The following is a 13,308-nucleotide window of genomic DNA, read 5'->3' as shown; positions in this document are numbered from 1 at the left end:
ATTCCAGTGACGTCATATTTTTCTTTCCCGAAAAAGGGAAAGGGGGAAGAAAAAAAGATATGGGAGAAAAGGGGGTTTTCCCCATCTCTTTTGAAGAGATTTTCTTCCCCCCTTCCCTTTTTCGGCAAAGAAAAATATGACTTCACTGGAATCGTGTTCCGTAAAATTATACAAAATCGGGAAAGATTGGGTTGTGTCAGAATAGAATCTTCGAAAATCTCTCCCTGACACTTATAATCCATCACTGACATAAATACATCTCACAAGCATAAATCAACTTCAAGATTATTTCACCAAAATTTTCCTCATATTTTATTGTCTTACTAGCGGATTTGCCCCTAGCCTCTAGGGGCTTTGCCCCAAGAATCAATTTAAAAAAAAATTAAATAAAAAATTGGAGTTGCCCCCACTAATTTCAAACTTTTCAACAACAACAAAAATGGGGGGGATTCTTTTACAGTTTTGGGGGGGTTGGGGGTGACTCAACCCCCAAGAAAATAGCCTAAAACCACCACAGGACCAGTAGGTATATTCCCTGAATCAGAGAAATCCTATCGATTCAGTGTTTACCGAGATCTTAAGGGACAGATGGACGGACGGACAGATATACATCAAGCTACTTTGTATTATAGATAGATCTACACTGTTTCTTCTTTGCTTAATTGTAATACCATTCAGTTAATATACAAACAAAAATTCTATTCAGCTTAATCATATTGTTTTTTCCTTGTACAAATTTGAAAAATCAAAAGTTGATTAACCAAAATCAAAGTGCAGACATTGACAACAAAATAACAACAAAACAAAATTCAAATCAAGAAAATCCACCAAATCATTTCTCTTCACTCCCGCCAAAACCATCAGCTGATCCAACACTAAACTTGATCCCGCCAAAAAAGCAAACAGCTGTTGGCGTGCCAAACCAAACAGTAATCAAAAATCAATTTCCCAATATTCCTACAATACAAATAACCGTGCCTAATGAAAATAACACAGAACAAAGTGATAATAATAAGCCTAATATAAAGACTGGTGAAGCTAACAGTGAAAAGCAACAGAATAAAGAGATAGTGATCGGCAAACTTAAAGCGGCCATTTTTGCTGCGGCCGCTCTCGAAAGTGAGAAAAATCGAGTTAATATAAATGGAATGAACTACAATCCACCAAAGTTTGGAGTAAACACAGCGAAAGGTAAAGTTTATTTCTATTTTCTTTCTAAGTATCTATCTACCTATCATCTTATCTTATTTGGCTATTTTTATCTTTATCGTTTTGTTCTACAAGAATCAATGCATAATTATATATCTGACTATCCATCTACACACCTATCTATCCATATATGTATCTATATATGTGATCAACTGAAAATTGGTTGCCTATTTCTTCTCTAATTTCCGAAGTTGTACAGCAAATAGCTCAAATATTGCAAAACCTATTTTCAGCTACTCCGGTCAAAGGGAAAAGCGATATAATGTATAAACGATTTATACATTAAACATTTTAATTTTTCAAATTTAGATTTTTTTAAGTTTGAAGCTTTTTTAGCTAGTAGTAAATATTGAGATAGGATGTATGTACACAATCGGAAACTCAAATTCAGCTGACCATGTATGTATCTAGATAATACAACATCTCCTGGAGGTAAAACAACAAATAAGAATCAGTTACCACCCAGGAAAGCATATCCATATGTCTATATAAATTCCTTTTAAAACAAATTGTTCTGAAAATACCAAATTGATGCAAAATTGTGTCAAAAATCATCCATGTGACGTCAAAAAAATGATGGATTATCCAATTATATCCATCTCTTTTTTATGGGTTTTCCTTCCTTCTTCTCCTCTCATCTCCCTCATTTTTATGACGTCAATTTTGCAACAGTTTGTATTAGTATAGTATAGTATAGTATTAGACCTGCTTTATAATGCAACATTTCATTAGATATAAATGTAATTATGTGCGTTAATAAGAAATAATTAATTTATCCAGCGTTACTCCTCAAAGTGTCTTGTTGAGCAAAAATAACCCTGTAGTAACCTTATTTTTAAATAAGTAATTGGTAGCCCTGCATGGTTGAAGTACCTCAGCTACAAGCCTATGGGGAAAGGCATAATATAAATATCCCCCTCTCTCCTCTCTTAGATTTAAGTTTTTTTTGCATTAATGAATTTAAGAATTGACTACTTTTGTTTCTCAAGAGACTAAACGATGCAAGAATTGTCTTATTCATTTAAAAATCAAATTTATTTTTCTAATTCAAGTTTTTTAAAAACTATTGAACTCTTTTTATTTTTTGTCTTTAGTAGGTCGAAGGTCTACAACGTTTAGCTTTCTTTTATTAATTTGGGTTTGTTAAAATAGTCCTATCCATTTCAAACTTTACATGATGATTCCTATAACAGTTAGGTACGATTTAGAAAGTGTTGCAACTCTATAATCGTTACCAGAATGTCCCTACATTAATTTAAAATATGTTGATTTTTTTTACTTTTTTTGGCAATAACTTTTTATATATATAAATGATTTTTGAAATACTGATTACTAAAACAATAAAGTACAATATTATAAGCGAAGCACCTCTTTATATTTAACAGTCTTGCAACAAATTTACTTATAGTTATGTTAAAACTTATTTATTCATATTCTGCTAATTTAGTTCTAACATTCTATAAGAGGTAATGTTCGTGTGTCCTATTGTTTCAGGTCTTTTATGGATGTTGTAATCCTTGTTTTGTAAATTTCAAGTAGAAAAAAACACACCGAAAACTCAAACGAAAAAAATACCTAGAAAAATGTAGATAAAAACTGAACTTGAATATCACCTGAATCTCACAGAGAGAAAGAAAAAGATTTTCTGTCGTTAGGGGAAATTACACCAATTTTGTATTCGGACATTTTCCCGTAAGATTTATTTGAGCTTACAATCAATATCAGGACAATATATTAAATGAGTTATTTAAGCAAACAAAATTTAGCATAAATGGATATTTAAATCCCAAGGTATTAAACGATCGAGCGACAGCACTGTAGAATAAAAAAAGCAAAATACAAATTTGTAGGTTTAAAAATCTTATTTCTAACTATTATTTCTTTTGCTAACAAAAAATAAAAAGTACAGAAACAAATAAACGCTGTTACATTAATGGGATTAAAAATGGTACATATCATATATAAAAGATTTCTACTTTTTTTTTCTTTAAATTTTGCAGTTAAGTGTGTTGACATCACATGACTTTAAGCAGTGCTTGGCAGCCGCGCTTCAGTCGCGCATAAGCCTCAAATTTAAACCCGCTTGTGTGCATGAAAAAAAAATTCTGAAAAGATGGATTGTCTGTTTAGGAACAGGTTTTGACATCCAACTGATTTTTAAAGTTATAAAATAAGGCTTACACGCTGCTGCCACGCCCTGACTTTAAATTTAAATATTTCACAGGTATTCTCACTTTTACTCAATCAATTAAAAAATTTATCAAAATGTTTGATATTTGATAAATAATTTGTCAGTATTTATATCTGTCTTTCAGTCTCAGTCATATATCTTTAGCTTAAGCAAAATGATAATGAAGACTTTGTTTACAAAGTACATGACTCTCAATGCATTCTATTATTAGCCCGCCCTCTTATATTTATTTTAAAAAATAATTTACCTTCCAGTGATATAATCCAGTATATTTTTAAAAGCAAAGCTTTTCTAGAATTAGGGTCGGTCCGTTCTTCCGTCCGTACGTCTGGAACGGATAGCTTTTTACGTTAATTTGGGCATGTTAAATTATTATATAAATTTCAAACTTTGCTTGGTGATTCCTGTAATAGTTAGGTACGATTTAGAAAGCATAGCAACTCTATAATCGTAACCAGAATGTCCGTACGTCCATTTTAAACATATTGATTTTTAACTTTTTTGACAACAAATTTTTATGTGATACTGATTTCTAGGACAACAAGGTATAATGTTATAAGCGAAGCATCTCTACAGTCAAGTACTAAACAAATTTACTGATAATTTTACTTCGACTGTAAGTGTTAATAATCGTTTGTCCTACCGTTTCAGAGCTTCGCTTTTATGGATGTTGTCATCCTTGTTAATCAAACTTGAATTCAAATTTAACTTATTAATAAATCTTAAGCAAAAGTATCATTAACGGCCAGACCGATTAAATTATTGTTTTAAAGTAAGCTTCTTACCAGTCTTGAGAAAACTATGGGGGGGGGGGGGGGGTTGAGGTGTATAGTCTATTTATTTCCTAATTGATGATTTGTTGGGGGTTAAGCTAGGAATTATATAGACAAAGTCATTCTTAAATTAACATTGATATGTTTTGATAATAGATATGTGCATTTTATCATGTACTTAAAAGCATCGGCGTTCATATTGGGTTTAGAGTGTCTTACCACACCCCCCCCCCCCAAAAAAAAAAAAATCCGCCCCTCCAAAAACATAATTTTGGGGGGTTAGGTTTACATCCCTTAAAGGAAGTTATGCAAGGAAAAATCAGAACCTCTTTGATGACAGGTTTTAAAAATGTATCACATGATATAGTTAAAATTGAGTAATCCTATTATAGAAAGTAGTAAGGATTTTTGTCGGGAGCTTAAGATCTCAAAAACTACTGAACCAATTGAATTCTAAATTTTAAATAAGCTGTGCTGGATTTTATGCTGTTTTATGAGGGCGATTTTAAGCTATTTTTATAGTATTTATTCCTACTGTCCCTTCGAATATAAAGCCTCTAGATGTTAGGGGCGTATCAACTAGTTTTTTTTATATGGGGATAACACCCCACCCAAGTCAAGATCTTATGCACGTCCCTGTGTTAAAGCATTGTTAAATTGTATACATTATAGTTTGTAACCTATTTTAAAATCTAGGTTACCTAGACAGCTAGTTTCTTTCAAGCAGCAAATCTACACTATACTATTTACCCGCGATCGCGGCTCAACAAGCAGCGCACTTGCTCGTCGTGGGGGAGGTGATAGGTTCGAATCTCGGCTTAACACCGCGTCATAACTAAAGACGTTAAAAATGGTTCCTACTGCTACTATGTAAGGTGCGCGACATTAATAGTTAGAGTAGGGGGAATGCCTTGGCCCAAAACAGGCGCAACTCATTACCATGCTCAGTTAGGACTTCTTAGACAAAGGTCTAGCAATCAAAGGGTTGGTTGTCTGATGGGGGAATGGACGCTTTACACTGCAATCATAAGCAAAGTATGTTTCAAGGTGCGTGGAGGGGTCTTGAACCCGAAGCGACACCAAGCCCCCTGAAGTCATCATACTATACTATACATGTCCACACGACTTGAGTATGACTGCCTCATAACAAATTGATTAATGTATGGGAAAGTGTCTTAAATGAAAAATTCTCAACGGCAGAAGAATGAAAGGTTCAATTAGTTCAAATAAGATTTAAAGAGCTTAAATTGTTTATTCATTTCTTTTACAAAACTAAATTATTCAGTAAAATAACTTTTATGTAACGTCATAAAAAATGAGGGAGGTGAGAGGAGAAGTGGGTAAGAAAAACCCTAAAAGAGAGTTGGATAATCTCTCATTTATGACATCACATAGCTTATTTTTGGCACACTTTAGTCTTTTTCTTTAAGGCTAGTAGACTAGATATAACCTACCCTCCCTTTTCATTTACATTAAATTTTCTACAGTTTGTGATGTTGGAGCGGGAGGGGCTTCGAACCCTATAATTCTATATAGTAAATGAAGATAGTTATGAAGCTTTAAAAAATCAGCAGTGTGACGTCATTAAAAAAAGGGATTATCCATCTCTTTTTTAGTAGTTTCTTTTTCCACTTTTCATTTCAGTCCTCATCTTTTTACGTCACACAGCGAAAACAGTAAAAGTGTCTGACTATGACGTCAGAAAAAAAATAACAATTAACCAATGAGAAGCCAGTATTCACAATGGTAAAATATATAGCGGCCTCTCATTGGTTAAAGCTTCACACTTTGTAAAGCTTCATAGTCCAAAGGCACTATGATTAAATTTTTTTGTTATTAAAAAATGCTTCGCTACAATGGCGACTGAATTCCTTGTTTGTAATTGATTGTGTTGTTTTTCTGCTTACAAGGTCTAACCTGTATTTTTAGTAGCGAGGCTACTCTATAATTTAAATGACCGTCCGTCTGTTGGAGACAAAGTGGGGTAAACGTGATTTTATCGCCTCCTATGCCAGATAGAAGGCTGAAACTTTTGGACAACATTCCCATCACTAAGGAGCATAGTTTACTTTAACACATCCTTGGCGGTCAGACTGCTTTTTAGCAGGTTTTAGGCTATTTTGTATTTTTCACATTTTGTCATTTTGTGCATCCTTGTTAAAGTAATATATGATCAATAGTCACGGCTACGAAACAAAAACATGTATTTTTTTCATAAAAAAAATATATATAAATTTAAGGTTTTAGACATATCTCGAAAAATGCTAGAACTTTAATATTGGTCTAGGGAAGGTTTTAGTCTATTTTGCTTGAAGCAACTAGTGAATCAAAAAGTCATAAAATAATAAGTTTGACAAAGCCCATATCGTCCTGTCATAAATTTTGGGATATGAGAAGGGAAGGGGGGAAGAAAATCTCTTCAAAGGAGATGTGAGAAATGGGGTTCTCCTTTCCCTTTTCCTTTTCCTTTCCCGATATTTATGACGTCAAAAGAGGACATTATGGGCTTTGTCATAAGTTTCAGGATTAGAAATATATGTTATTAATACTTTGTTAAGTTCAAACTGCATAAAATACATTATTGATTTAATGAGTATCCCATTTAAAATCTTTTAATAACCACTCTATACAAGTAATGGGATGGCAGTCTGTCTGTATTTCTTTAGCTTAAGATATTTCTAACCACTGCACTGGACAAATGAAGCTTTTACAATGAAGCTTCTTATAGGTCAAGGATAGTTTTACAATTTTTGTGGGAGGATAATTCCACTTTTGCCCCTAAAATTGTAGATTTGGAATGGGGAGGGTCGACTTAACTCCTTCAATAAATTGCCCGTAAGGCCTCTAGAGGCGTAGCCGCTAGTCCTTAATAATTTAATAAGATATTGTTTATATTGCTCCTATCAGGGCAAGTAAAAAAGCTTTCTTTGTATTTAAAGTTTTATTTTATCTTTCAACAGTTTCGTTAATTTAAAATACTTATTTAAAAATTTTTAAAACAAAATTCATAGTAGAGATTCTTTACTATAATTAGGTGTCTATTTACAAAATTACTTTGAAATTGGTGATATTTTATCAAGGATGACAACATCCATAAAATCGAAGCTCTGAAACGATATGACAGACGAACATTAGCTTTTGTTGAGTGTCAGAACTGACTGAATATACAAAATATGAAAATATAAGGTTTGACAAAATTATACGTAAATTTGTTGCAAAACTTCTTAAGTACAGAATTCTTTTTAAGGACATACTGACATTTTTAATACTTGATTATAGAGATGCTTCGCTCATAATATTGTACCTTATTGTAATAGGAATCAGTAATAAAAAAAATCAGATCGATCGGATGATTTTATATAAAAATTTGTTATTAAAAAAGTAAAAAAGTCAACATGTTTAAAATGGACGTACGGACATTCTGGTAACGATTATAGAGTTGCTACGATTTCTAAGTCGTATCTAACTACTACAGGAATCACCATGCAAAGTTTGAAATCGATAGGACAATTCTAACATGTCTAAATTAACGAATAAAAGCTAACTATCTTGGACGGACGGACGGACGTACGGACCGACCCTAATTATAGAAAAGCTTCGCTTTTAAAAATTATTTGGTGTATTTTAATTTTGAATAAATTTTTAACAATTTTAAGTACTGTAGTTAGGGTAATTATGTTCCGTAATATTAAATTTCAAAATTGTTCATAGTTTACAAATATTTTAGGCATACTTTCTTACCTTTGAAAGGACACTATTGATTAGAACTTTTTAGTTTCTAAGCTTTACAGGGAGGGAGGGGACAGTAGACTGTAAATTATACTCACCCCAAAAAGTTTATAAACACGGACTGTCATTCGCTGACTTATAAACTAAAAGACTTGTATAGGTTATTTTATAATTGGTTTCTACAAAGTTAAAGTTTCAAACTTTTCTAAAAATAATTTTAATCTTTAATAGGGTTAGTTTTGTTTATTATAATTAAGGGGTACATTTAGTTATTGTCCATTGTATTGGTCCGGTTGGTCCGGATATCCGACCATTTCAATATACGGATACTTAACTATCTGGATATCGGATATCCGGCTGATTTCTAATGCCAGATATCCGGTTTTCCAGTAATTTACCGGACATCGAACGTTGGCCAGATATCCGGCCGGATACTGGATATCCGGCCGGATACTGGATATCCGGCATAGAAATCAGCTGGATATCCGGTATCCGGCCAAAAAAAGTATCCGGTCCAACCCTAATTTTTACTCAAAATTTCTTTTATAAGTCGATTATGTTCAAATCATTTAATGAAACGTTTAGTATATGTGAACTTACCTTAAATATAATGTTTCTAAAGTACAGAAAAATAAGAGTATCTTTTGGAATAGATTCATTAAAGAAAGTTATAAGCCAAGTTTGTTAAAAATAATTACTCATCTCTCCATTATGTACATTGTGCGTACATTAGAGCGTTTCAAAAAATATTTTATAACCTTTTTAAGAAGGTTAAGATTGCTTAGATTTCATCGAGCCAATTCGCCTGAAAATATGAGTTTTTAATAGCTTGTAAAAATCTTGACTCCTAAAAAATATGCAAATCTAAATGAACATTATATTTTTTTATTGATTTTATGTTTTTTTATTAGATTGTGTATTTTTTTCAATTTTATATCAAGTAAACTTTAATGATAAAAAAGTATGAATATATTGAAATTTCAATTTGAAAATAAATCCGCAATTTTAGATTGCCAAGAAATCCTCTAATATATGTACATAATATATTCATTTAAAAAGATGAATGAAGTTTGCTTTGAATAATATATAGTGTACAAGCGGCTACGCCCCTAGAGGCCACTAAAAAAATTGAGGTGGGTGGGATGGCACGTCAACCCCAAACTATAACAATTTCAATTTTAGTTTTAAAGGAAAGGAAAAAAATTGGGAGGGGGGGGGAGGATTTTTTTTATCTCTTGGTAGGGAGTTAAACAATCAACTAAAATAGTTATAAACCTTCCCCTGTCCTACTGTATAGGAGAACCAAATCGGTTAAGCAGTTATCGAGATCCTTTGATACAGACAGACACAGATATCTTGTTACTTTTATATAAGGATTATTAGAAATTCTCTAATACTAGAAAAAAAAATTAACTCTAATAGCACAAGTATTCTCTGCTTCAAACTTACTTAATACAGGGTGTTTTTTTTTAATGAGTTAAAATTATTGCCTAATTTAACCCACTTGCCATTGACAGAAATTAATAATCTATATCTTAATTTCTTCATTGATGTTGGGCATTTTGTATGAGAAAAAAATATTTGGCAATTTTCAATAATTCTCCCTTAAAAACCAGTTTTTCCAAAGTACCTATTCTTGAAAGATTTTTGGATCATGACTAATTTAAAGAGTATGCAAAAATGCGTACATTTTTAAAAATCAAATAGCGCGGCATGTGTTAATAGTAGAGAAATGTTATGCATATCTTTAGAATCGTCATAAACTCTAGTTTTTAGGTGTTTAAGAATTATTCTTGTGCTACGTATAGTTCAGGAGCTATGTGGTAAAATGTTCCAACTTACTTAAAATTTTCAACATTTCTCATATTTTCCAATGTAGCTTCTATACTACAAATAGCCTGTATGTGTTACATATATTTCCAAAAACTAGAGTTTATGACAATTCTATCGGTGTGCGTAACATTTTTCTACTATTAACACGAGCCGCGCAATTTGATTTTTAAAAAAGTACGCATTTTTGCACACTCTTTAAATTAGTCATGATCCAAAAATCTTCCAAGAATAGGTACTTTGGAAAAACCGGTTTTTAAGGCAGAATTTGTTGAAAATCGCCAAATATTTTTTTCTCATACAAAATGTCCCACATCAATGAAGAAATTAAGATATAGATTATTAATTTCTGTCGAAGGCAAGTGGGTTAAATTAAGCAATACTTTTAACTTATTAAAAAAAAACACCCTGTATTACTATCGGGCAAACAAATCTATAGTATATACAGACAACTGCCTCCCTTTCTTTTCAAAGACCTCTTTCGTCTGCTTTTAAATTATTTTCTTCTATACTTGGCTATGTTAATATAAGCGACACCATTGGTTGATTTTCAATGACCCAATAGAAAGGTTGCACAAGGCGGTTGCGATGGGAAGATACAGTTATTTAACCCTTTCTCCCTCTAGTGTTTTACTATAATATTGGGAACAATAGGTATAGTATAATGAGAGTTGCTACGCTTGTATATCATACCCTATTGTCACATGAATCCCTTTAAAAATTGTTAAAATCGAATAGAGAATTAAAGCTCGAAATAATGAAAGTCAAAAGGTACAAAATAAATTAATTCATGGATTTTTAAAAAAGAATACTGTATATACTCAGAAATGTGTTAGTTTTCAAGGAAAATTATGTTTATGTTTGATGATGTTTACCAGATATATACTTGTCATGTAAGATTGAAAGCTAGATTATTAAATATCCATATATCATACACTAACAAGTTTTTTTTAAATAGAAATTACTTAATTTACTGTATTTCATTAAAGTCAAATCTTTAAATAATTCGTTACTTTTATATGCTTTATTAGAAACAGCTTGACATTAAAAGCGCATTTGATAATTAAGAATATAATTCACATAATGAAGCTTAAGAAACTTGCACTTAAATTTTAAAATTAAAATAAAAAGTGAAAAAATGTTGAAGAGTGAATTTTTCATGGATCATTCAACTTGGGATCTCTTGCAGAGTTAGGCAACCCTCCCTAAAATATGACCAACTCAAAACTTTTTGTGTGAATGTATAAATTTCTGTATGGTCTCCTTGTTTAATAAGGAGATCCGACAATACAACAATAAGAATCTTTTTATTCTAGCTTCACCCCTTCATTTAAAAACCTTTGCTAGGAGGTTCTTTTTTTATAAATCTTAAAACTATTATCATTTTTAATTGATATGCTTTGCCTACCAGTAAACCAGTGGAGAAAAAGCCTGTAATATTTGACTTCTTTGAGGAGAAAGGAAAGAAACGATATTGCAGGTATTGTCTTTAAATCATGTTATTGATTTGGGGGGAGGTGGAGGGTGTGGGTTTTTTCGATCCCCTCTTTTTTATTTTAGTTTCAAAAAGAATTTTTTTCGGGGTAAGGGGTATTTTTCTTTTTTGAGTGGGGGTTGGGGTGAAAATAAATTAGCTTAAAACCATCACAGGACCAGTAGGTAAATTCCCTGAAGAGTAAAGCCCAATCGGTTCAGTGGTTACTTAGATCTTAAGCTTCAGACAGACAGACAGACATCGTTCTACTTAGATGATTAAAATGCTCTTGTTTCTTTAGGACGTGTGGCTATTGTGAGACCAAGAAGACCCACACTGGAAACTTAGTTAGACATCTCTCTCTTGTTCATCAAAGAGAATATAAAATTTATAATATGAGGTAAAAAATATTTATACACGGTTAATCAAATATATTAGTAGCAAAGTCTACGAACAGAAACTACTTGTAATCAGGGCTCGGCATCCGTCTATAAGCCTCAAGTAAGTCAACCTTTTCCAATTTTGAACATCAGTTGAGAGTCTATACCTGATCCAAGTATGTTAATCCTTCCATTCAAAAATATTTTAAGCATGCAAAAGAGTTTAGATTTCATGCTTAGTCTTGGCTGACACACTGCCGCCGAGCACTAGTTTAAATCATTGCAATTTTTTAGTTCCGAAACTCTAGATTTAGATATTTACCTTCAGACTTTCTTTAAGAAATCGTATTTTTTTGTGTTTAGAAGAATTTTTAAAGAAAAAGTATTAAGATGTGTGTGTATGTTTGAAATGATTAAATAACTGGTTATTAATTGATATGCCTTGTCGTTTTATCATTAGGAAATTTTTTTCTTCAATTTTTTTTCCTTTTGCCTTCTCTAATGGGCTACCCTGTACTAAACCTAACTTATAGTAAACAAAAACACACGAAAAGACACAACCCACCCACAAGCAACTTCTAAAATATTTTTGTGCATTTTTTAATAATCCATTTATATTTTTAGGATCAAGAGCAACTGGACTGACTCAATGTTGGAGAAGAACCTGAACATGAGATTACCATCAAACTTCTAAATAATAAAAATAGCCACAAAATTATCAATGATTAGTTAAAACAATTATAATATAGGTATTTCCGGAACCTAGTGATAGTGTCTAACTTTTTATCATTGTGACGTAACAAAAATCGAAGGATGATAGGGGAGGTGGGAAAGGAAACTCCTAAAAAAGAGATGGATTTTTGTTACGTCACAAAGATAAAATGTTGGACACTATTACTAGGTTCTATTTCCGTCCTAAGTTTTATCTATAACAAAGATAAAACTAACCTTCAACCCCTTACTTAAATCTTAATTTTAAATATTAATTTCAAAAATACGAAATAAAAAAAATGATCAACATTAATGAAAATAAGTTAGAATGTCCTGGCAGCCGCGACTAAGCCTCGAATTCAAATCCGTTTGGATGCTTTGACAGGTATTTTGAAAATTTGGATAGTCATAATGGGCCAGTTTTAGACATCCAGCTGATTTTTATAACTGTAATAGGTTGATTTCCTGGAGGCTTAAAAGCATCTGCTAGGCTCTGCTTATTAAGAAGAACATTGTTATATTGGCATAATCCGTAATTTATAAAGAATTTTTAAAAATTTCTTTGTTTAGACCTTTAGTTTAATGCACCAATGTAACTGATTTTAGAAGCGCAACTACTCTATCATGTATCCCTAATATTTTCGTACATCCTGCAGACAATTTAAGCCAGTTATGCAGTTCTGGATCTTTAAATCGTTAAGAGGTGCGCTGAATCGGCTTAAGTAATAAAGTTGTCCCGGCTCGTACGGATATTTTATTGAGTGTCGCCAGCGATCTAGCAACACCGCGCCGAAAACCTTTTAAAGATCCATGTTTTATGGCAGTGGCTGTGGCGCACAATCAGCGCGCCTCCAGTTCACCTCTGAATCACCCCGATTCAGCGCACCCCTAAAACGATTTAAAGATCCAGCTCAGTACACATTTCTTGCAGCTTACAAATACAACAACTGACTAAAATATTCAAAAAACGACAATTTGTTCATTTTTATCAAAAACTTATTCTTATTGTTG

The 13,308-nt window shown here is 32.2% G+C and overlaps 1 protein-coding gene across 1 annotated transcript; it reads left to right on the top strand.

The window, feature by feature from the left end:
• Window positions 1-656: 656 nt before the first annotated feature.
• On the top strand, window positions 657-13,308 carry LOC145325910 (uncharacterized). Its single transcript, XM_080168911.1, has 5 exons — window positions 657-1,191; window positions 1,621-1,675; window positions 11,144-11,212; window positions 11,508-11,606; window positions 12,211-13,308. Exons 1-5 carry the CDS (start codon window positions 1,149-1,151, stop codon window positions 12,278-12,280), a joined length of 336 nt encoding a protein of 111 aa, XP_080025037.1. The 5' UTR covers window positions 657-1,148; the 3' UTR covers window positions 12,281-13,308.

Source organism: Acartia tonsa, chromosome 8, assembly GCF_053477335.1.
Source record: "Acartia tonsa isolate MP-2025a chromosome 8, ASM5347733v1, whole genome shotgun sequence".
Classification (NCBI taxonomy): Eukaryota; Metazoa; Arthropoda; class Copepoda; order Calanoida; family Acartiidae; genus Acartia; species Acartia tonsa.
Note: the sequence above shows the minus strand (reverse complement) of the source record. Positions and strands in the feature narration are given on the sequence as shown.

Coding starts and splice junctions, on each gene's coding strand:
- LOC145325910 (XM_080168911.1), top strand. CDS start 1,149: ATGAACTACAATCCACCAAAGTTTGGAGTAAACACAGCGAAAG. Junction 1,192..1,620: donor TGGAGTAAACACAGCGAAAG/GTAAAGTTTATT, acceptor GTATGTATCTAG/ATAATACAACATCTCCTGGA. Junction 1,676..11,143: donor AAGAATCAGTTACCACCCAG/GAAAGCATATCC, acceptor TTTGCCTACCAG/TAAACCAGTGGAGAAAAAGC.